Source organism: Saccopteryx leptura, chromosome 13 (assembly GCF_036850995.1).
Source record: "Saccopteryx leptura isolate mSacLep1 chromosome 13, mSacLep1_pri_phased_curated, whole genome shotgun sequence".
NCBI classification, from domain to species: Eukaryota; Metazoa; Chordata; class Mammalia; order Chiroptera; family Emballonuridae; genus Saccopteryx; species Saccopteryx leptura.
This window is the reverse complement of record NC_089515.1, coordinates 30,667,517-30,692,840: the sequence shown is the minus strand read 5'-3', so window position 1 is coordinate 30,692,840 and position 25,324 is coordinate 30,667,517. Positions and strand designations below refer to the sequence as shown.

The 25,324-nt window shown below is 42.2% G+C and overlaps 1 protein-coding gene across 2 annotated transcripts in view; it reads left to right on the top strand.

Annotated features, from left to right (window-relative positions):
- The first annotated feature begins 232 nt into the window (after positions 1 to 232).
- The window catches only part of LCOR (ligand dependent nuclear receptor corepressor), a 153,892-nt gene continuing 128,800 nt past the window's right edge, over positions 233 to 25,324 (top strand). For both annotated transcript variants that reach the window (XM_066355585.1, XM_066355584.1), the window contains exons 1-2: positions 233 to 618; positions 901 to 974. In XM_066355585.1, the coding sequence (XP_066211682.1) occupies positions 533 to 618; positions 901 to 974 (160 nt within the window). In that variant the 5' untranslated portion in view covers positions 233 to 532. The remainder of the gene's footprint in view (positions 619 to 900; positions 975 to 25,324) is intronic.

Here is a 25,324-nt window from a genome sequence, read left to right as displayed (position 1 = left end):
ACTCCGGCCCGCCCGCCCTCTTTGGCTCGGGCGTCCCCCCTCCCCCACCCCCCGGAGTGCGGGCGCGCGCGCGCGCGACCTCCGGGCGGGCACTCCTGGGCTCGGGCCTGAGCGCGCGCGCCGGCCCCTCCCCTCCGCGCACCCTCCCCGGGCGGGAGAGCGTGTCTCTCCCTCCCCTCCCCTCCTCTCCTCGCCCGGCGACCCGGCGCCGCAGCCGGCTTATTGTGGAGACTCGTCCCGTAGCGCTGCCAGTTGAGTGAGGGCGCCGCCGCGGGTCGTTCAGAGCCCAGCGCGAGGTCGGGGACCGTGCTGGGCCCAACCCAGCCCTGTCCTGCGCTCTCTCGGGCGCCGTCCCCATCCCGCGCCGCCCCTCCCCCACGCGCAGCAGTGGCGCGCGCCCCCGACCCCACGTGCACGCGCGGCGGGCCGGCGGGCGCTCGGGCGTGTGCGACGCGTGAGATGGAGATGGGGGCGGAGGGAGCCGGAGCTGTCACAGGCCCGGGGTCCGCCTGACGGAGCGAAGTGGGGTGTCATGGCCGCGGGGGGCAGCTGCTGCACTTCCTCAACGGGCGACGGCGACGGTGGCGGCCGGGGAGTTAATCCTCGACGCTCGGGTCGGTGTGTGTGTATTTGTGTTCGGCGTGTGCGCGGCGGGGAGGAAGGGGGGTGGGACCGGGTCCGACTGAAAAGACAAGTCGCTCTTGTCCCCTCCCGGGAGATTCGCCGGAGCCGCCGCCTCGCGGAGAGCCTCGTCCTCCCCCCACCTCCCGGACCTCGGGCCGCCCCGGTGGTTCTTCCCTCGCGGGCCCGAGGGAGCGTGGACGGGGGCGCCCCGGGAGGGGCCGGGCGGCCGAGGTGCGCCTCTCACACTGTGTGTTTTGTCTGTTTTTCTCTCCCAAGGTCCCGTTTCCCTCTGTGCGGCGGCCGGCGGGACCATAAGGGCTTAACTCATATATTTAACCCCCCTCCAAAAAGTAAGTGGCCCGTGTGGTGTCTCCGCTCCGCCCGCCGCCCCGTAGCCCCAGTCCATCCTTGTGTCTGACTCGCCTGTCCTCCAGTATTGTTATTTGCCCGTCTTTGCTTCGGTGCTGCTGATGTGTGGGGAAATGTTTCCCTCGTCGTCCTCCGTCTCCCACGCCCTGTCCTCGGGGAGGCCCAGAATTCAAGCCCCCACCCCACCCGTGGGGGAGACTCTTAGGAACCAGGTCTTCCCCAACAGAATCGGGAGATTGTATCCGTTCGCTTGGGCCCCTCATCCCCTCCTTCCCGACAGGGTTTCGTTGGAGGAATTATGCAAATCCTGCTTTCTGGTGTCCATTCAGCGGCAATTTCATGCGGTGAGAAGTTCTCTTTGTTGTGCGAGGGGGAGAACAGACACTGATTTAATAGACATATCTGTTGGGGGGAAGGGTGAGGGGGTGTTGGAGAGGCTCAGTTTGGAAGAATTACAGCACTTGGTTCTCTCAGTGTCTTTGTGTTTGAGCTTTCTGGCTTGACAGGAGGGTATGCCCTTTACAATGTCCCACAGGAGATGTTTTCTATAATAGATTATAAAGCAAAACTGAAACTTTAAACAAGTCAAAAATAAGGTTATCTTTACTTGGAGGATATGTGTCTTCCCATTTCTGCAGTGTTTCATTATGAAAATGTATGTGAACTTTGTTAAAGATTTGGACTGTAATGTGAAAATTAATGTAAGCAACAATGCTTTAGGTATTTGATATCACTTTGGTTGTCCAAAGGTTAAAAGTACATTTTAAAACGTATGCCGCATGACTCAGATTTTTGTTATAATTTGTCTTGTGGACGGATATATTTTAAAATTTCCCTCCTGCCAACCCAAGCCTAGCTCTGCCCTCCAGGAATCAGCCTTTGGTTTATCGGTTATCATTTACCCTGCTCTGTCTCTACTTGTTTTATTTTTTTTCAAAGCTATCATACACTTGCTGAAATGTTATGTCTGCTTAAGCACTTTTGAGTTATGTATTATTTGTGACCATCTATAAGAGAGCTTATAAGACATTTAGAATGTTTTGACAAGTATGGAATTAATGTTGTCAGAATTGTTAGTTAATAGGAAATCCTGAAATTATTTTGAATACTTTTTAGTTTTTGTATTTGCTTCACTTTTTTAGTGATTGGTATTTTTAGTAGAGCTTTTTTGTTTTTAAAAGATTCTGAAATTGATGACAGTAATCCTGTAGATTTATTAAGTTATTGTTGCTTTACTTTAGATGGTTTTAATGAGTTGTCTTATTTTAATTGCTTAGAATCCTAGCCTCATGCCCTCTTTTTATCAGTCATTGCTAGTGTCAATATGCTGCTTGAGAAGCTTTTTTAAAAATGACAAGTAAATCCTTCTGTAAATATCTGAATTGAATATCAAATTTTAGATTCATTTTTCGAAGGAAGATATTAATCTGGTGATCAGTTTTCTTAAAGCATACTTTTAAATCCAAATATCCACTTCCGAGGTCGATAAGTTCAGAGATATTTAGTGTCCAGAGTGCAGAGCAGTATTTTAATCTGAACAGTAATATATAGTTGGTAGTCTCCCAACTAAAATCAGTTGGGTCTGGTATTTTCCCTTTTATTATACAGGGTGGGGCAAAAGTAGGTTTACAGTTGTGTGTATGTGAAATGCAAAGTTTATTCTTGTATTATTATTTATTGTATTGTTTTCCTTAAGAACAACTGTAAACCTACTTTTGCCCCACCCTGTACATAATTTAAAAGGAAAGTCATAAGAAAATCAATTGTAGTGTTAACTTTCTGTATTAAACGCTGGCAGTGATCCTTATGTGTAATCTAAAAGACAGGTATATATGTTGTCACTAGCAGATGTAATCATTTCTCTCTTATTTTAATGGGATTGGTTTTGAAAAGTTAACTTTCTATTTGATTCTGTTGACCGATAATCTTAAATCTTTAGGGTCATTTGGTTTTAGTATTGAACTTACAGGAGTTTAAGATCTCTCTCTCTGGCTGGGTAGTGCAGTTGGTTAGAGCATCATCCCTGTATGCCAAGGTTACAGGTTCCATCCCTGGTCAGGGCACATACAAGAATCAACCAATCAGTGTATAAATAAGTGGAATGAGAGATTGATGTTTCTCTCTTCCTTCTTTTCTCTCTGTAAAATCAATAAGTACATTAAAAAAAAAATGAACTCTTGCCTGACTAGGCGGTGGCACAGTGGATGGAGTGTCGGATTGGGATGTGGAGGACCTAGGTTCGAGACCCTGAGGTCGCCGGCTTGAGCGCGGGCTCATTCGGTTTGAGCAGAGCTCACCAGCTTAGACCCAGGGTCGCTGGCTTGAGTAAGGGGTCACTCGGTCTGCTGAAGGCCTGCGGTCAAGGCACATATGAGAGGGCGATCAATGAATAACTGAGGTGTCGCAATGAAGGACTGATGGTTGATGCTTCTCATCTCTCCGTTCCTGTCTGTCTATCCCTCTCTCTGACTCTCTGTCTCTGTAAAAAAAAAAAAAAAAAAAAAAAAAAGAACTCTTATTTCCAAAATTCTCCCTTCTACTTTTTTGGGGGGAGAGGGGGGGAAGGTCTGGATTATGGAGGTGGAAGTGTTGGTGTTTCCATTATTTGGTTAGTTGAATTGGAATTAATAGGAGGTTCAGATAGTGATCATGATCAAGATGAATGTTTGGTCACTAGGTGATTATTGAGGCGTCCTCTCGAATGAGGATGATGAGTTCAGATTCCGGGAAGATTGAGGTTCTCTATGCTGCCTATTGTGATAGAACCTAATGCTTGACTGCTCCTCGTCCTTGCTTTATTCTGAACATGCTCTTTCCCAATGTAAGGTGAAGTTGTGATTTCAGCTTAGATCTAGCTTGACTGAAGGATGTCAGGATGAATCTCTTTGAGGTACAGAGTCATCTCACATTGGCCTAATTCCCTCACATGTGTTTGTAGTTGGAGCAATTCTAGGAAGCATCTGAATAATGCTTTTTGTTTGTTTGTTTGTTTGTTTGTTAGCCTTGTGGGACTGACTACACAGGATGACCTGAAATTTTTTATAGAGTGAAAATCAGTTGTTTAGTGTGTAAGGGGACTTGCCACTTTTGAATATTTGCCTAGTCACTCAGTTGTTTAGTAGTGCTATTTTTAGGAAGGAAAGGCAGTTAGGTAAGTACTTCAGTTAAATATTTATTAATCATCTGCTTTGGTACCAGGTGCTATAGACAAGCAAGGATACTGGGGAAGCTGCCCTAATCTTCAGGAATTTTTTAGTCTTTAGAGAAAATATAGTGTATTCAGTTATAGTACAGTGCAGAATATGCCTTACTATGGTGCAGGCAAGTTGTAAGGTGTGTTTAGAAATGAAAGAAATCTCTTAAAGATGATGAAGGAAAGCTTCATAAAGAATGTGGCAGCCTGACCTGTGGTGGCGCAGTGGATAAAGCGTCAACCTGGAAACGCTGAGGTCGCCGGTTCAAAACCCTGGGCTTGCCTGGTCAAGGCACATATGGGAGTTGATGCTTCCAGCTCCTCCCCCCCTTCTCTCTCTCTCTCCCCTCTCTATAATGAATAAATAAAATCTTTAAAAAAAAAAAGAATGTGGCAGATTTTTGCTTCATTTTTGATGAGTATGGAATAGGCATTCCTGTAATGAAAAACAAGTGAGCAGAAGTAGAAAAGGACAAAAATGTCTGTTTAATTCATGATTCATGTAGGGGACATATAGGTGATTTGTTTGCAAAAGTAGGTTGTAGGATTTTCTGATGCAGGTTAGAAAATGGAGACTCTTTGTTAGGCAACTTGCAGTTTACTATACATTTTGATTTTTGCCTCAGGAAAAATATGTTTCCTTTATAAAGATTTCATTGTGGAACTCTACAACTGTGACATAGGTTGGTTTTTTTGTGTATTTTTCTTAAGTGAGAAGTGGGGAGGCAGTCAGACAGACTTCCGCATGCCCAGACCTAGATTCACCTGGCATGCCCACCAGGGGGCAATGCTCTGCCCCTCTGGGGCGTTGCTCCATTGCTGCCAGTACCATTCTAGCGCCTGAGGCCGAGGCGATGGAGCCATCCTCAGTGCCTGAGCCAACTTTGCTCCAGTGGAGCCTTGGCTGCGGGAGGGGAAGCGAAAGATAGAGAGAAAGGAGAGGAGGAGGGGTGGAGAAGCAGATGGGCACGGCTCATGTTGTCCCCTGGTTGGGAATTGAACCTGGGACTTCCACACTCTGGGCCGATGAGCTGCTGCTGAGCAACCGGCCAGGGCAGACACAGATTGTTTTTTAAAATCTCCTTTACAGGGACAATAGTGTCATCCACAGCAGTGTTTCTTCTAAGTAAGCCCATTTGGAGACAACACCTTACTCCATTGTACAGAACCTATATTTGGAGTTGCCTAAAGTCAATGACATTAATTCTTTGAGTACCCTTAGTATTGACAAATTTTCATCCTTAAAGGTTGGATTTGATATTTGGAAACAGTCAAAAAGTATTTTCTGTGGCAAATGCAAGTATATATAAAATAAAAAGATTAGTTTTCTTCCCTGGTTTGCAAACTGATCCTGAAAGCCCAGCAAATGGGGCTTGATTTGTTTTGATGTGCTTCTGAACTTCTCTGTTGATTTTTTTTTATGGCTACCTAGTTGCTGTATGGAGTCTGTATATTGGGTAGATACAAATAGAGAAAACTGTTATTTTTTGTAGCTTCAAGTTAAAAATTTACCATCATTATCTTCCAAATTATCCTATACTGTATTAGCAAATATTTTTAAACTACTTCTTATACTTGTCCTTTACTTTTGAGATAATTCCAGTGTGAATTATTAGCTCATTTTATTTACTATCTCTTGTGTTATTTAGAAGTATTGTAGTACAGTGGTCCATACCCTGAATTTTTTAAATTGAGATATAATGTACCAACCGTAAAATTCACCTCTTTAAAGTATACAGTGCAGTGGTTTTTAATTTATTCACAGGGTTGTGCAAACATCACTATCTAATTCCAGAACACTTTCATTACCCAAGAAAGAAACCCCATACTCATAGCAGTCACTTCTCATTCCTCCTATGACCTAGCCTTTGGCAATCCCTAATTTCTCTGTATCTATGAATTTGCCTATTTTGGACATTTCATATAAATATAATCATACAATATGTGGCCTTTAGTATCTACCTTCTTAGCTTGTTTTCAAGATTTATCCATGTTATAACATGTATCAACACTATTGCTTTTGATGGCTAAATTATATTGCATTGTATGGACACACTACATTTTGTTTATCCATTCATCAGTTGACAGACATTTGGTTTGTTTCTACTTTTTGCCAGCCATGAATAATGCTGCTGTGAATAATAGCAGCATTGTTTGTATGGTCATTTGTTTTCACTTCTCTTGGGTATGTGCCTAGGAGTGGAATTGCAGAGTCACACAGTAACTTTTCTTTCCCCATTGATTTGAGAGAGAGGATGGAGGGAGATAGAAGAAGGGGGAGGGAGAGAGAGAAAGTGTGCATGAGAGCGAGAGAGGCATCAACTCTTTGTTCTGCTTAGTTCCTTTTGGTTGTGCACTCATTGGTTGCTTCTTGTATATGCCCTGACCAGGGATTGAACCCTGCGACCGTGGCATTTTAGTACAACGCTTGATCCACTGAGCAACCTGGCCAGGACACAACTGTTTTAAGTTTTTGAGGAACTGCCAAACTTTTCCAAAGTGGCTGCAGTATTTTACATTCCCACCAGCAATGGGATTCAGTTTCTTTATACTCTTGCTAACACTTATTATTGTCTTTTTAAAAATATTTTATTTATTCATTTTAGAGAGAGAGGAGAGAGAAAGATGGTGGGGAAGGAGCAGGAAGCATCAACTTGTAGTTGTTGCTTCTCATTTGTGCCTTGACCAGGCAAGCCTGGGGTTTTGAACCATCCACCCCAGCGTTCCAGGTTGACATTTAACCCACTGCACCACTACAGGTCAAGCTGTCTTTTTAATTTTAGCTATCCAAGTGAATAGGTATGATATCTCATTATGGTTTTGATTTGCATTTCCCTAATGACAGGTGATGTTGAGCATCTGTTCATATGTTTGTGATTATCTTATATCTAGCTCATTTTTAAATTGAGTTAAGTAAGGTGTCTTTGTATTGTTGAGTTTGAGAGTTTATTCTGGATATTAAACCCACATCAGTATGTATTTTACATATGTTATCTTTTGCATAGTACCCTTAATTTGAGAATAATTGTCGATCAGAAGATAAGCTGTGCCTGACCTGTGGTGGTGGCGCAGTGTATCCGATAAAGCAGGGGTCCCCAAACTTTTTACACAGGGGGCCAGTTCACTGTCCCTCAGACCATTGGAGGGCCGGACTATAAAAAAACACTATGAACAAATCCCTATGCACACTGCACATATCTTATTTTAAAGTAAAAAAAACAAAACGGGAACAAATACAATATTTAAAATAAAGAACAAGTAAATTTAAATCAACAAACTGACCAGTATTTAAATGGGAACTATGCTCCTCTCACTGACCACCAATGAAAGAGGTGCCCCTTCCAGAAGTGCTGCAGGGGCTGGATAAATGGCCTCAGGGGGCCACATGTGGCCCGTGGGCCATAGTTTGGGGACCCCTGCGATAAAGTGTCAACCTGGAAAGCTGAAGTCGCTGGTTCAAAACCCTGGGCTTGCCTGGTCTAGGCACATATGGGAGTTGATGCTTCCTGCTCCTCCCTTCCCTCTTCTCTCTCTCTTTCTCTCCTCTTCACTCTAAAATGAATAAATAAATTTTTTAAAAAAAGAAGATAAGCTGCCTATACAGTAAGCCTTCACTTAAGGTTGTCAATAAGTTTTTCAACTTTAAGTGAAATGATGTGTAATGACACCAGTTTTACCGTAGGGTAGTTGATATAAATAAGAGTTAAGTTCTGTGGCATCTCATCAATATTCTAATGAAATGATGTGGAATAAAACATTATTTGAGGACCTGCTGTTATCTTATGAAGGGAATAATGGATATAATAGTAGAGTGATTGAAATGAAGTAGAATTACTCAGGAAAGGCTTCTTTAACATCCTTTTCTATGAGTTGTTAAAATTGTTAGTTTTTTGATGGAATTGTATAACAATTCTAAATCTTCTGAACTCCTGCTTTTCTGTATTGAGGGTTCATATTATCAAGGTTAGATACTGTGGTGAACCACATATTCCAGTCTGTTCTGTGCCTGAATTTTGGATGGTAGATAAATTAGGTTTGGGTAGAGAAGGATACTTTTATGCCTTAGAGACATTTTGTCTGAATTATTGTTTCTAAGTTTGAATAGAGAGAGAAATCTATACAATGGCAGTATTTTTATTTATTGTTTTTTGTTTGTTTATTTGTTTGTTTTTTATGTGCCTTGACCGCGGGCCTTCAGCAGACCAAGTAACCCCTTGCTTGAGCCAGCGATGTTGGACTCAACTAGATGAGCCCGCGCTCAAGTTGGCGACCTCGGGGTCTCCAACCTGGGTCTTCCGCATCCCAGTCCGACGCTCTATCCACTGCGCCACCGCCTGGTCAGGCACAATGGCAGTATTTTTGAAATTTAAGATTACATTTTTTTCACATTTTATAAAACCCAGATACCTGACAGATTATCTATTTGTGGAAAATTATATTTTATTTTTGGTGTTAACCTAAATAAACTGTTTTCAAAGACTTGAATTTTGTCATTAGTCTTAGTTTCTCTGATTTTTGAGTTGGTTAGATTTGGTCTGTCACAAAAGGATGAGTGTAGTGATGCCTTACAGCTGAAATTGAGAATCTTATGAGGTAGGTGGCAGAATTAGTCTGAGAACCCTTTACTTAGTGGATTCTCTCTGAGGGGAAAGTTGGGAAAGCGATACAGTAATTGGTTGACACCTAATGATTTTTGTCCTGTTTTATTCCTTAGTTCCACATGTTTATGCATATTTTATTAAAGAGAATTATGGATTCTTTTGGTATATCACTTAATCAATTTTCTCAATTCATTATTACACATTCCAAGGAAGTTGCTTGTGTAGAGACAGTTTTTGTTGAGTGCCCTTATTATAATGAAATTCTTATAATACAGTTTTGTGTAAGGTGTATTTTATTTACAAGGAATACTTAAAGAAAAAAATTGTAACAGGTAATTTAGATTTAAATTCACAGTTTGGTACTGCGAAACTAGAAATGAATATGTTTGAGACATTTAATACTAAAGAGAAAATGAAATTCTCAGTTGTATCTTACAATTGTATTAAAAACTTTTATAGCCTGACCAGGCAGTGGCGCAGTGGATGGAGCGTCGACCTGGGTTGCTAAGGACCCAGGTTCAAAATCCTGAGGTTGCTGACTTAAGCACAGGCTCCCCAGCTTGAGCATAGTAGGATCATAGACATGACGCCATGGTCGCTGGCTTCAGTCCAAAGGTCACTGGCTTGAAGCCCAAGGTTGCTGACTTGAGCAAAGGTTCATTGGCTTGGCTGGAGACCCCCAGTCAAGGCACATGAAAGCAATCAATAAACAACTGAGGTGCCACAACTACGAGCTGATGTTTCTCACCTCTTTCCCTTGCTGTCTCTCTCTCTCTCTCTCTGTCTCTAAAAAAAGAAAAAACCTCTTCTAACAATACTTGACCATTTGAAGTAAAGGAATGTTTCTTATAACTTCTAAATTATTAAAAGTTTGTCCATCACAGTTGTTTTACAAAGTTTGAAGGGGATTATTTAGAAAAATTGTCTCAGGAGATTTTTGGTAAGTGTAACTGGAGAATATATAAACTAATACTTGACATGTAGAAAGCAGGTGTCATAAAAATGTTAATTTTGTCACCATTTTATATATACAGAGAGTGTGTGAAAAGAGCACATTTTATACTTTTTAGAAAACTTTCACATACATTATTTTGTCTTTATTTAGAATGTAGAAAAAGATGGGTATTAAAAAACAATTGGCCAGCCTGACCTGATGGTGCAGTGGATAGAACGTCTGCCTGGGATGCAGAGGACCCAGGTTCTCTCTCCCTTCCTGCCTGTCGTCCTCTGTCTCTCTCTCTAGAAAAAAAAAATTTTGGCATTTGGGAAATGTTGAGTAATAACTTTTGTTAAAGCAATTGGGATTTTTCCTTAGCATAAATGTTTCCCTCCAATCCACAGAAATAATTTTGTAGTATTTTAATGTTTGAAACATTTACATATCTTCTCAGGTAAAGGTAAAACACAACTAAACTCTTCCAGAAGCAAAGTTAACTTGCTCCAGTTGCTGTATGAAGTTACATGGTAGTTATTTTCCTCTGTTAAAGATGACATATATTGAGACTTAACTTTCTGTTTTATATATATATATTTTGTTGTTTTGTTTTGTTTGTTTTACAGAGAGAGAGGGATAGATAGGGACAGACAGGAATGGAGAGATGAGAAGCATCAATCATCAGATTTTCGTTGCAACACCTTAGTTGTTCATTGATTGCTTTCTCATATGTGCCTTGACCGTGGGCCTTCAGCAGACCAAGTAACCCCTTGCTCGAGCCAGTGACCTTGGGTCCAAGCTGGTGAGCTTTGCTCAAACCAGATGAGTTTGCACTCAAGCTGGCGACCTCAGGGTCTTGAACCCGGATCCTCTGCATCCCAGTCCAACTCTCTATCCACTGCACCACTGCCTGTTGTTGTTGTTTTTTTAAATTAATTTTATTTATTTTAGAGTGAGAGAGGGAAGGAGGGAGAGAGAGGTGGGGGAGAGAAAGAGAATCTATTTGTTCTTCCACTTATTTATGCATTCACTGGTTGATTCTTGTATGTTCCCTGAATGGGGATCTGACCCACAACCTTGGCATATTGGTATGACACTCAAACCAACGGGGCTACGCGTCCAGGGCCTCAAGACTTACTTTTAGGGTTAGAAGATGTGAACATCAGTATTATTTCCCATGGGAATTGTTATTATTGAAAAAACTTACATGAAGAGCATTTTTATTCTCGTTGGTAATACTCGATAGTCTGTGACTAACGCAGTCTCACAATTTATTTTTCACAGTCTGAATCATTTTATCATGATCATTATTAAGTTATTGTGTACATTTCTCTTATTGGTTGACTTTTTAGAGGTTTCCAGAGGGTGAAGATATGTTCTCTCCTAAATTTACAAAATAAAGGGGAAGAAAAACTAATTTAACAAGGATCTCCAGAGTAAACCTTGCTTGGTAAAAGAAAATCCCACATGTGAAAATTATGAATTTACCACAAAAAATATATTTTATTTTACAGCAGAATTTACATCTGATTTAATAGAAGTACATACTATGCGAGCATGTTTAGAGTTACTTGGCTTATTCAAATTTTAAAAGTGTAGGCCTTTCCTGTGGTGGTGCAATGGATAAAGCGTTGACCTGAAATGCTGAGGTTGCTGGTTCGAAACCCTGGGCTTGCCCTGTCAAAGCATAAGTGAGAAGAGAAGCAACTGCTATGAGTTAATATTTCCCACTCCTTGCTGTGCATTTCTCTTTCTCTCTCACTCCTCCTCTAAAATCAATTAATAAAATCTTTTAAAAAGTATAGAATGTATGTAGAGAATTGGAATTTGTTAAGACATGTGGATGCTCAGTTTGATACTCTCTTGTTTTTCACATTTTTTTTTTGTCCCCAATGCATGGGTATTTGTCAGCTTTTACTTGAATACTTCTCTTTCTCCCCATCAATGTAGGTATAATTTCTAGGTCATTGGTAGGTAGTTTCATACCCACCCACTGGATGTTCTTGTGTTCTCTTACCTTTCTTTTAGATTCATGAGCTCTCAGGTAGAAGTGATGCTAGAACTTGTTTTCCTGTCCTGCCGTATTAATTGAAGGGAAGGGAATTTTCAAAAAAATTTTCTACTTAGGAAAACTTCAAACATACACAAAAGTATAATAGTACACAGTAAACACCCAGCTCCATCAACTAATGGCCATTGTTTTATTCTCACTGGATTATTTTGAAACAAGTCCCAGATATAATATTTAGTATTGAATCTTTTAAATAATCTTTTGTATAGTACTATCTCCCTGTTTCCACCTCACATCTCCATCAAGTGGTTCATAAACTTAAGAAATAAGCTATCTAAATATGGAGAAGACAGGTTTTTGTTTTATTGGTGTTTATTAAAGGCTGCCCTGTATTTTTTTTCTTTTTTTTTTTTTTTGGTATTTTTCTGAAGTTGGAAATGGGGAGGCAGTCAGACAGACTCCCGCATGCGCCCGACCGGGATCCACCTGGCACGCCCACCAGGGGGTGATGCTCTGCCCATCTGGGGCATCGCTCTTTTTCAACCGGAGCCATTCTAGCGTCTGAGGCAGAAGCCACAGAGCCATCCTCAGCACCCGGGCCATCTTTGCTCCAGTGGAGTCTCGGCTGCAGGAGGGGAAGAGAGAGACAGAGAGGAAGGAGAGGGGGAAGGGTGGAGAAGCAGATGGGCGCTTCTCCTGTGTGCCCTGCCCGGGAATTGAACCCGGGACTTCCGCACGCCAGGCCGATGCTCTACCACTGAGCCAACTGGCCAGGGCAAAGGCTGTCCTGTCTTGAGAACACTGTTGGTTAAAGCATTGTCCTGATACGAAAGGGTTGCGAATTCAGTCCTCGGTCAGGGCACATACAGAGGTAGATCAATGTTTCTATCTCTCGTCTTTCCCCTCTCTCTCTAAGATCAATAAATAAAAAAAACAAACAAAACTACCACATATTCAACATTTACTATGTGCCAGACAAGAGCCCTTTGCTGCTCATATGTGATTTACAGATGGAGAAAACAGAATTGGAAAGATTATGGATTTCATTCCTGGCCACTTAGCTGAAGAGTGGTACACCTGGGATTGAAATTCAAAAGCCTGTGCTCTTTAATCTTAACATTAAAGCAGTACCCTTGTTTTAGACTTTCTGTTCGGTTTTACCAAGTTGTCCTCTCCCCTTCTTTGTTTCTTTTTCTTTTTTTTTTTTTTTCATTTTTCTGAAGCTGGAAACGGGGAGAGACAGTCAGACAGACTCCCGCATGCGCCCGACCGGGATCCACCCGGCACGCCCACCATGGGGCGACGCTCTGCCCACCAGGGGGCGATGCTCTGCCCATCCTGGGCGTCGCCATATTGCGACCAGAGCCACTCTAGCGCCTGGGGCAGAGGCCACAGAGCCATCCCCAGCGCCCGGGCCATCTTTGCTCCAATGGAGCCTTGGCTGCGGGAGGGGAAGAGAGAGACAGAGAGGAAAGTGCGGCGGAGGGGTGGAGAAGCAAATGGGCGCTTCTCCTGTGTGCCCTGGCCGGGAATCGAACCCGGGTCCTCTGCACGCTAGGCCGACGCTCTACCACTGAGCCAACCGGCCAGGGCCCCCTTCTTTGTTTCAAACTGGATTTCTTACTTGATGTATATCACATTAAAGAATTTTGTTTCTCTGCCCATAATATTACCATAAATAGTAGCATAATTACTCTCTAAATTCTCTGGCCTAGAATGCTTTGCTCCCTTCTTTTCAGTGTTATGGTTCTGTTTTATCTTTCTTTTTTCTTCTTGATTTTTTTTAGTTTTGTCAGTGGTATTCAGAGCTACTTTCCTGAGCTGAATGTTTCCACGGGCTTAATTTTTCTTCATATGTTCCTTGATTGGCCTTTCTTCACCATTGGCTGAGATTTGAGCAGAGGCTTAGAAGAGGAAAGATAGCAAAGACTATCCTAGTGATTCTAGTCCTTAAGCTTGGGGAGGCTTCCATGGGGACCAGCCTAATTCACAGGAACATTGAAGTTGGTAAAAAAGCTTTATAGTAACAGTGTGTAGGTACCTGGCCTTTTTTTCTATTCATATCCTTTCCAGAGACCTCAAGTGGGGGTAAAGGGATGACCAGCATAAAGCAGGATTCAGGATTCCTGGATTTTAGTCAAATGCCTTCTCACTTCTAACTTTCTGTGACTTAGATTTGGTGCAATTGACAGTATTTTAAAATGTGTGATATAAAGGGAAGTTGCTGAATAGCGTATAATTTCAGAGAAGGGGAAGGAGCAATTTGGCAAATTTTAAAAATGATACACAGTTTTGATAATTTTAGACATCATTATTCTTAGTTAAAATGCTTTGTTAGTAGATACAGAAAGATGTTATGACAAACATAATAGGGAGAAATTTCTATCAAAATAAAATGGGAAACTCCTTACTTAAGAATAGAAAGTAGAGAAACATAAGTGTTTCTGAATATGTCCCTGTGTGAAAATGTGGCCTTTTTATTAAATGATTAATGATATAAACATTTATATGTTAGGTTATGTGAATTTTCATTTAGATAGTAAGGAAGCTGACAAAGTTTAACTTATAAATAGGCATTGAAGAGCTTATCTAATCACAATAAAATTATACTTTTTTTTTCTTCTTTTCCAAGTGAAAAGAGGGAAGATAGACTCCTGCATGCATCCTGACTGGTTTCCCATGCATCCCATCTGGCAACCCCCGTCTCAGGCTGATGCTCTGCCCATCTGTGGCCATGCTCTCAACCGAGCTATTTTTAGTGCCTGAGGCAGAGGCTCCATGGAGCCATCCTTGAGCTCCCGTGACCGATGGCACTCAAACCAATCAAGCCATGACTGCAGAAGGAGAAGAGAGGGGGAGGGGAGGAGAAGCAGAATGTCACTTCTCTTTTATGCCCTGGCCAGGAATTGAACCTGGGACATCCACATGCTGAGCTGACGCTGTACCACTGAGTCAACGGGCCAGGGCTAAAATGACACTTTAATTATGACTGGGCAATAAGAAGTCCATAAATCTTTGAGCGTAGTTATTGAAAAAACCTTTAAGCTGGTCATTCTTCTTTGAGTGTTTAATATGACTAATACACCTTTTTAAAATTGTTTAGTTAGTATATCACCTATGTTCAATGGTCAAGGTACTAAAATTTTACTTACCGTTTACATATATAGTTATTTTTAACAGTAATAGTGTTTTTATTTTTTATTTTATTTTATTAAGAGAGTCAGGGAGCCAGAGAGACAGACTCCTGCATGTGTTCTGACCAGGATCCACCTGGCAAGCCCCCTACCAGGCGATGCTCTGCCCACCTGGGGCCATTGCTTCATTGCTTGGCAACTGAGCTGTTTTAATGCCTGAGGCAAGGACTTGGAGTCATCCTCAGCACCCAGGACCAACTTGTTCAAACCAATCAAGCTATGACTGCAGGAGGAGGTGGAGAGAGAGGGGGAGGAGTGGAGAAGCAGATGGTCGCTTCTCCTGTGTGCCCTAACTGGGAATTGATTCTGGGCCTTTCACATGCTGGGCCAGTGCTCTACCGCAGAGCCAACTGGCTGGGGCCTAGCAATAATATTTTTATGATACTATATTAGATTATCTATCTATCAAGATCTGGTTTCTATACTGGAAAGATAATACATCAAGATAAAAATAATGAAATAATATGGATTTATTTCTTTCTTTCTTTTTTTTTTTTTTTTTTTTTTTTTAATTTTTCTGAAGCTGGAAACAGGGAGAGACAGTCAGACAGACTCCCGCATGCGCCCGACCGGGATCCACCCGGCACGCCCACCAGGGGCGCCGCTCTGCCCACCAGGGGGCGATGCTCTGCACATCCTGGGTGTCGCCATGTTGCGACCAGAGCCACTCTAGCGCCTGAGGCAGAGGCCACAGAGCCATCCCCAGCGCCCGGGCCATCTTTGCTCCAATGGAGCCTTGGCTGCGGGAGGGGAAGAGAGAGACAGAGAGGAAAGCGCGGCGGAGGGGTGGAGAAGCAAATGGGCGCTTCTCCTGTGTGCCCTGGCCGGGAATCGAACCCGGGTCCTTGGATTTATTTCTAAAAGAAATATTTGGAGTACTGGGATTTTGCTTTATTGACTTTTTTTTTTTTTTTTTTTTTTTTTGTATTTTTCTGAAGTTGGAAACTGGGAGGCAGTCAGACAGACTCCCGCATGTGCCTGACTGGGATCCACCCGGCATGCCCACCAGGGGGCGATGCTCTGCCCATCTTGGGGTGTCGCTCTGCCGCAATCAGAGCCATTCTAGCGCCTGAGGCAGAGGCCACAGAGCCATCCTCAGCGCCCGGGCAAACTTTGCTCCAGTGGAGCCTTGGCTGCGGGAGGGGAAGAGAGAGACAGAGAGGAAAGAGGGGGAGGGGTGGAGAAGGAGATGGGCGCCTCTCCTGTGTGCCCTGGCCGGGAATCGAACCCAGGACTCCTGCACGCCAGGCCGACGCTCTACCACTGAGCCAACCGGCCAGGGCCTTATTGACTTTTTAAAAGAAAAATGGGTATGATTAAAATGATAGGCCTTGGGGGGGGTGGCTCAGTGGATAAAGAGTTGATGCCACAAGGCGGAGGGTGCAGGTTTGACCCCTGGTCAGGGAACATGAAAAGTAATCAATGAGTGTACAACTAAATGGAAAACTAAGTGAAACAGTTAGTTGATGCTTTTTTCTCCTTCTCCTTCCGCCCTCCCTCCCTCCCTCCCTCATTCCTTCCCCCCCTTTCTTTCTCTCTCTTCCTCTTTTCCTCTCTCTCTTGCCTTCTCTTTTTATCTTAAATCAATGGGAAAACTTAAAAAGTAATAAAACTTTTTTCCATGTGAGACTTGTACAACCAATTTTTATTTGTGTTTATATATACTATATTTATAGCTTTTCACTTTGGGGTATTTATTAAAATAGATTTTGGCATGTTAAAATAAATAGACATATACAGAGAGTTAGAAATCCACATATATCTGTAAACATTTTCAAGACTCATGGCTGCTATGGCCAGTTGGCTCAGTGGATAGAGTATTGCATATGGGAGTTCTGGGTTGGATCCTGGGTCAGGGCACACATTGGAAGTGACCATCTGCTCCTCTTCTCCTTCCTCTCCCCCTTCTTTCTTCCCCTCTTGCAGCCAGTGGCTTGATTGGTTCACACATTGTCCTGGGTGCTGAGGATAGCCTGGCTGATTCCAGCATCAGCCCCAGACGGGTTGCTGGGTGGATCCTAGTCAGGGTGCATGCAGGAGTCTTATCTCCCCTCCTCTCACTTAAAAGAAGAAAAAAAAAAAGACATGGCTTATGGTTACCAATGTATAATCTTGTCTAAAAATAATATTTCCTTTGGCCCCTTTCTCCTTAGACAAAGAACTTTCATTGAATTTTCTATAACATGTCCAAATCAAAGATTAGTATATTTTATTGGGAAAAGTTAAGAGTAGATTCATAAATAGGGGAAAGAGAGAGAAGAGAAACATTAGTGGGAAGATTTTAGGTAGATGTTATCAGGAGCTGAAAATCTGCGTGGGACTTAATTTTTCTAAAAAAAGTAGGCCATGGGTAACAGCCCAACCTGAATGAGTCGATTTGGTTAAGACTGTTTAACAATTAAGAAAATTGAATTATTCACAGATTCTGAGATTTTATTTTATTTTATTTTTGTATTCCGAAGCTGGAAACGGGAGGCAGTCAGACAGACTCCCGCATGCGCCCGACCGGGATCCACCCGGCATGCCCACCAGGGGGCGATGCTCTGCCCATCTGGGGCGTCGCTGTGTTGCAACCAGGGCCATTGTAGCGCCTGAGGCAGAGGCCACAGAGCCATCCTCAGCGCCCAGGCCAAGTTTGCTCCAGTGGAGCCTTGGCTGCGGGAGGGGAAGAGAGAGACAGAGAGGAAGGAGGGGGAGGTGGAGAAGCAGATGGGCGCTTCTCCTGTGTGCCCTGGCTGTGCACGCCAGGCCGACGCTCTACCACTGAGCCAACTGGCCAGGGCCGATTCTGAGATTTTAAAAGCAAGAGTGTGAATTAATGGAGAAGACTATTTTAATATAGTTACATTGATAATAGATTTTATTTATTGGCCCTGGCATGTTGGCTCAGTGGTAGAGCATTGGCCTGGCGTGCAGGAGTCCCGGGCTTGATTCCCAGCCAGGGCACACAGGAGAAGCGCCCATCTGCTTCTCCACCTCCCCCTCCTTCCTCTCTGTCTCTCTCTTCCCCTCACGCAGCCAAGGCTCCACTGGAGCAAAGTTGGCCCGGGCGCTGAGGATGGCTCTGTGGCCTCTGCCTCAGGCGCTACAATGGCCCTGGTTGCAACACAGCGACGCCCCAGATGGGCAGAGCACCGCCCCCTGGTGGGCATGCCGGGTGGATCCCGGTCGGGCGCATGCGGGAGTCTGTCTGACTGCCTCCCGTTTCTAGCTTCGGAAAAATACAAAAAAAAAAAAAGTTTTATTTATTGATTTTAAAGAGAGGAGGGAGAGAGAAGGGGTGGGGAGGAGCAGAAAGCATAAACTAGTAGTTGACTGGACAAGCCCAGGGTTTTAAACCAGCAACTGCAGTGTTTCAGGTCAACGTTTTATCCATTGCCCCACCATAGGCCAGGCCTACATTGATAATAAATAAACTGATATTGTAGGCAAGGACAAGGGAGCAGAGCTGTTGATCACCCAGACAGTTTTTTCCCTTTTGTTTTTTCTCCCTGAGGACTTTATTTTGGAAAAAGTGGAACGTTTGTTCTGGTTGGTTAAGTGAGTAAGAAATCTTTACATGTTATCTCTCAGACATTACATGATAGAAATTATTTTTCAAAATTATATGATATGTAAGTAAAAATATCTTTAGTAATAATCACTGTACCTAAGTCATCCAGTTCATATTCTTTCAGATATTCTTTATCAGGTAATCTAGATGAAATCAACTATTTTGAGGAATATAAATATATATACAGTTGTAAATAGAAAAGAAGGTAAAGAATAAAGACTGTGAAACAGAAAGAATTTGTTGTCAAATTGTGGTGATGCCAAATCTGGTTTCTGTGACTCAAAAGCAGAAGTATAAGCAGTGATAGTAATGAAACTGTTGCTATTATAACATTGCTATTACAGATTATGAAATAATCAGCACCCTTTAAAACTTGGTACTGAAAGGATGCTTGCTCACAGATGGTAAAAAATATGCAGGATCTTGAGCTGTTTGGTCTAATAATTCAGCCTACTATTCTGCCAAGAATGTTCTTTCAGGAATGAGTAACTTGCTTTTGAATGATGTAGCTTTTCATTCATCATCCTTCCCTACTCTTTATATCTTCAGTTTTTCTTTACATTTTTTTTTCTTTTTGTGCATGTAAAATAATATGTTTGGGAACACATCAAAATAAGAAGTAAACTGAATTTATTTTTGTTTTATTTTTTAGCAAGAGAAAGTGACAAAGAGACAGGAAGGTGGAGAGATGAGAAGCATCAACTCGTAGTTGCGGCACCTTAGTTGTTCATTGATTGCTTTCTCATATGTGCCTTGAACAGGGTGCTCCGGCTGAGCCAGTGACCTCTTGCTCAAGCCAGCAACCATGGGCTCATGTCTATGATCCTGCTTTCAAGCTGGCGACCCTGTGCTCAAGCTAGTGACCTTGGGTTTTGAACCTGGTTCCTCAGTGTCCCAGTTCCACGCTCTATCCATTGTGCCAGCATCTGGTCAGGCAAACTGAATTAATTTTTTAAATAAATGTATATATGTAGTTTAGTCTGAGGAAACATACTTTCAGAAGCTCGTGGAGATAAGAATGACTTTAGAAGTAGAAACAGTAATGGTCATAGTAAAGAGAATGAAATTAATGAGAGAATTCAGTAATGAAATATATTCAATGAATTCTTTTTGTGAATATTTTTGTCTCTACTTGCATCATTGTTCATATTAAGTTCATAAAACAATTTTGTTTTTATATAATGCAAGAAGTTTTTCTCTTCTGGCTTTTGTCTTTATGAGTTTAAGAAAACTTTCGATTCCCGGCCAGGGCACATAGGAGAAGCGCCCATTTGCTTCTCCACCCCTCCGCCGCACTTTCCTCTCTGTCTCTCTCTTCCCCTCCCGCAGCCGAAGCTCCATTGAAGCAAAGATGGCCCGGGCGCTGGGCATGGCTCTGTGGCCTCTGCCTCAGGCGCTAGAGTGGCTCTGGTCGCAATATGGCACCGCCCCTGGTGGGCGTGCCGGGTGGATCCCGGTCGGGCGCATGCGGGAGTCTGTCTGACTGTCTCTCCCTGTTTCCAGCTTCAGAAAAATGAAAAAAAAAAAAAAAGAAAACTTGGGCCTGACCAGGCAGTGGTGCAGTGGATAGAGCGTTGGACTGGGATGTAGAGGACCCAGGTTCGAAACTCTGAGGTGGCCACTTGAACGTGGGCTCATCTGGTGTGAGCAAAGCTCACCAGCTTGGACCCAAGGTCACTGGCTCGAGCAAGGGGTCACTCAGTCTGCTGAAGGCCCATGGTCAAGGCACATATGAGAAAGCAATCAATGAACAACTAAGGTGTTGCAACAAAAAACTAATGATTGATGCTTCTCATCTCTTACCATTCCTTTCAGTCTGTCCCTATCTATCCCTCTCTCTGACTCTCTCTCTGTCTCTATAAAAAAAAAAAAAAAAAAATAATAAAGAAAACTTGGGATGCAGCCTTTCTTGAACTTAAGTATTGGTTCTTCCATTTGCTTTTATTCCCATTTTTTTAAAAAATACCAAGTTACATGGACATTTGACAAACTTCTAGAGAAAATACATAATGCACAAAAATAATTTTAGACCTGAATTTGCATGCTTTTCAAATGTCAACCTGAGTAGTGAACTCTTTAAAGATTGTGTATTTTCAGGTTACACTCATGGCTGTGATTTATGACAGTGAAAGGGTACAAAACTAAATAAGCAGAGGGAAAAGACACATGGGCAAAGTCCAGAGGAAACCAAGTGCAAGCTTCTAAGAGTACTCTCCCAGTGTAGTCACCAGGCCACACTGAAGTTCCCCAGGAAATGTATTGACATCACAAGTAAAATGTTCTCTACCAGGGATGCTCATTAGACTCCGTTTCCAAGGGAAAAGATTGTATCTTGATAGGATGGAAGAGGTTGCTAAATGTACTCTGCATTCAGAAGTTTAATTCCTCTTCATCAGTTCTCGAACAGTTTACCACATTCTGAGGCCCATTCTTTTTTTTTTTTTTTTTTACAGAGACAGAGAGTGAGTCAGAGAGAGGGATAGATAGCAACAGACAGACAGGAACGGAGAGAGATGAGAAGCATCAATCATTAGTGTTTCATTGCGCGTTGCAATACCTTAGTTGTTCATTGATTGCTTTCTCATATGTGCCTTGACCGTGGGCCTTCAGCAGACCGAGTAACCCCTTGTTGGAGGCAGCGACCTTGGGTTCAAGCTGGTGGGCTTTTTTGCTCAAACCAGATGAGCCCGCGCTCAAGCTGGCGACCTCGGGGTCTCGAACCTGGGTCCTCTGCATCCCAGTCCGACGCTCTATCCACTGCGCCACCACCTGGTCAGGCCTGAGGCCCATTCTTGAAACACTTGCAAGTAACAGCAATAAAATGTAGCTTTGATTTAGGCAGATCTCGGTATAAATTTTATCTTCACATTTTACCATCTATGGAGTGTATAGAACTAATGGAGTATAGAGAACTAATTTTAATGTATTCTTATATAATAATATTAATAGTAAATACTGTGTAGGAGGTTTATAGGAATTGACTAAGAAGCAAAGAATCTCATCTTTGCTTAATAAATAATAGATCACATGAAAAACTATGTTGAAACTGAGTCATGAAATTTATTCTTTGTATGTACTCCTGAAATAACAGTTTTTAAAAATATTTTTGTAATATAGAACAATGATTGCTCTCTCTGGCATTTAAATTACACTGTGTTTGGGCTGTTTAAAACTTTTATATATTTACAACTTTTATATAATGGTTTGGGTGATTACAACTTATATAACATTATTACATTAGGACAGGGGTTGGGAACCTTTTTGGCTGAGGGAGCCATGACCGCCACATATTTTAAAATGTAATTCCGTGAGAGCCATACAACAACCCGTGTACGTTATACATTATCCAATAAAACTTTGGTGTTGTCCCAGAGGACAGCTGTGATTGGCTCCAGCCACCCCACAACTATGAACATGAGCGATAGGAAATGAAAGGATTGTAATACATGAGAATGTTTTTTTTATAAATATATATATATATATATTTTTTTTTTTGAGACAGAGTCAGAGAGAGGGATAGACAGGGACAGACAGACAGGAACGGAGAGAGATGAGAAGCATCAATCATCAGTTCTTCGTTGAGCGTTGCGACACCTTAGTTGTTCATTGATTGCTTCCTCATGTGTCTTGTCCGCGGGCCTTCAGCAGACCGAGTAACCCCTTGCTGGAGCCAGTGACCTTGGGTTCAAGCTGGTGGGCTTTTGCTCAAACCAGATTAGCCCGTGCTCAAGCTAGCAACCTCGGGGTCTTGAACCTGGGTCCTCTGCATCCCGGTCCGACGCTCTATCCACTGCACCACCGCCTGGTCAGGCAATGTTTTATATTTTTGACATTTTTTTTATTAAAGATTTGTCTGCGAACCAGATGCAGCCATCAAAAGAGCCACATCTGGCTTGCAAGCCATAGGTTCCCGACCCCTGCATTAGGACATACCATAGAATAGAGTGGCACAAAATGCTCAAGGTTTTGTTGAGGTTTTTTTTGCCAACAAGTACATATGTGTTTTTTCCTTAGGTAAAAAGTGTTAGCTTTTTTTTTTTTTTTTTTTAAGATTTTTATTTATAGATTTTACACGGTGGAGAGGGGAAGAACAAGAAGTATCAATTCATAGTTGCTTTACTTCGGTTGTTCATTGATAGCATGTCACATGTACCTTGACTGGGCAAGGCCAGGGTTTCGAACTGGCAACCTCAGTATTTCAGGTCGATACTCTGTCTAGTGTGCCATCACAGGTCAAGGGACTGTTAGCGTTTCTTAGGTTAAAAAAAAAAAATCTAGGCCCTGGCTGGATGGCTCAGTGGTAGAACGTCGGCCTGGCGTGCGGGGGACCCGGGTTCGATTCCTGGCCAGGGCACATAGGAGAAGCGCCCATTTGCTTCTCCACCCCCCCTCCTTCCTCTCTGTCTCTCTTCCCCTCCCGCAGCCAAGGCTCCATTGGAGCAAAGATGGCCTGGGCGCTGGGGATGGCTCCTTGGCCTCTGCCCCAGGTGCTAGAGTGGCTCTGGTCGCGGCAGAGCGCGATGCCCTGGAGGGGCAGAGCATCGCCCCCTGGTGGGCAGAGCTTCGCCCCTGGTGGGCGTGCCGGGTGGATCCCGGTCAGGCGCATGCGGGAGTCTGTCTAACTGTCTCTCCCCGTTTCCAGCTTCAGAAAAATACAAAAAAAAAAAAAAAAATCTATCTTAGGCAGGGAGTAGAGTGGGAAAATCCCTGAGGCAGAATAACTAGGTTCTGATATGAGTATGGTTGTATGGTTTTGAGCAAGTATATTACTTAATCTCTCTGCATTTTGGTTTTCTTAATTGTAAAATAAGGTCTTAATTGTAAAATAAGAGCCTTCTAATTTTAATATTTTGAGAAATCTTTCACTGTCGAAAGTTCTCCGTCCATCTTTCATAGTGGCTGTACTAATTTACGTTCCCACTAACAATGCACAGGGTTCCCTTTTCTCCACATCCTTGCCAAAAATTCTTTCTTTTTGATATTAGTAATTCTAAGAGATGTGAGGTGATATGTCATTGTGGTTTTGATTTGCATTCTCTGATGATTAAATGATGTAGAGCATCTTTTCATGGACCTGTTAGCAATATGTATGTCTTTTTTAGAAAAAGTCTGTTAAGATATTTTTTAAAATTTTTGAACAGCTGTTTGTTTATTTCTTTGAGAAAGGGAGAGAGAGAGAAACATTGATTTTCTGTTCCACTTATTTATGTATTTATTGGTTGATTCTTGTATGTGCCTTGACTGGGGATTGAACCCACAGACTTAGTGTATTGGGACGATGCTCTAAAACCAAGCTACCTGGCCAGGGCCTATTTTTATATCAGATTATTTGCTTTTTGCTGTTGAGTTGTATGAGTTCTTTATATATTTTGGGTGTTAACCTCTTATCAGATACATGACTTGGAAATATTTTTCTCTCATTTAGTAGGCTTCCTTTTCATTTTGTTGATAGTTTCTTTTGCTGTGCAGAAGCTTTTATTTATTTTTATTTTTGTTTCTTGATTTTAGAGGAAGGGAGAGAGAAAGAAACATTGATTTGTTCCAGTTATTTATGAATTCATTGGTTGATTTTAACCCCCGTGATTGATTCTTGGTTGTGCCCTGACCAGGTATCAAACCCACAACCTTGGCATAATATCCAGATGATATTCTAACCGTCTGTGGTACCGGGACAGGGCCACGGAAGCTTTTTAGTTGGATGTTGTTCCACTTATCTTTGCCTTTTGCCTTTGCTTTTGGCCACAAGTTGTGGCCAAGACCCGTGTCAAGGGGCTGCCATCTGTGTGCTTTCTTCTAGGAGTTTTATCGTTTCAGGTCTTCAAGTTTTTCATTCCCTTTTTGGTTTAAAGTGTAAGACAGTGGTCCAGGTTCATTCTTTTGCATGTGGCTTTCCAATTTTTCTAACACCATTTATTGAAGAGACCGTCCTTTCCAGATTATGTATTCTTGACTCCTTTATCATATATTAATTGGCTATATATGCTTAAGTTTATTTCTGGCCTCTCTGTTTCATTGATCTGTGTGTCTGTTTATGCCAGTACCGTACTGTTTTAATTACTAAAGCTTTGTAATAGGTTTGAAATTAGGACATGTGATGCCTTCAGTGTTCTTTCATAAGCTTGCTTTGGCTATTCAGTCTTTTATCCTTTCATAAAAATTTGAGGATTGTTTGCTTTATTTTTGTGAAAAATGCTCTAGGAATTTTGATGGAAATTGCATTTTGATAGAGATTGATAGAGATTTTGACTATATTGCTTTGGATAGGTATGGATATTTTAACAATATTAATTCTCCTAATCTATGTGCACAGAATATCTTTCCATTTATTTGTGTCTTCAATTCATGAATGCCTATAGTTTCCAGTATATAGGTTTTTCTCTTCCTTTATTAATTTTTAGGCATTTTATTCTTTTTGAAAGAATTGTAAATGGGATTGCTTCTAATTTGTCTTTCTGATAGTTCATTACTAGTTTGTAGAAATGCAGCAGATTTTTGTGTATTGGTTTTATATCCTGCTACTTTGCTTTGTAGTTTATTCTAACAGCTTTTTAGTAGATTCTTTGGGGTTTCCTGGTAATGTGTTATCTGCAAATAGTGACAGTTTTACTTCTTTCCAATTTGTATGCTTTTCCCCTCTTTCATTGGGTGGGACTGACAATACAGTTATGTGCTGCAAATGACATTTCAGTCAATGAAGTACCAATATATATGACTGTGGTCCCATAAGATCAAATGGAGTTGAAACTTTTCTGTTGCCTTATGATGTCCTAGCTGTCATGTTGTAGTGAAATACATTACTTACGTTTGTGGTGATGCTGGTGTAAACCTCCTTCACTGCCAAGTGT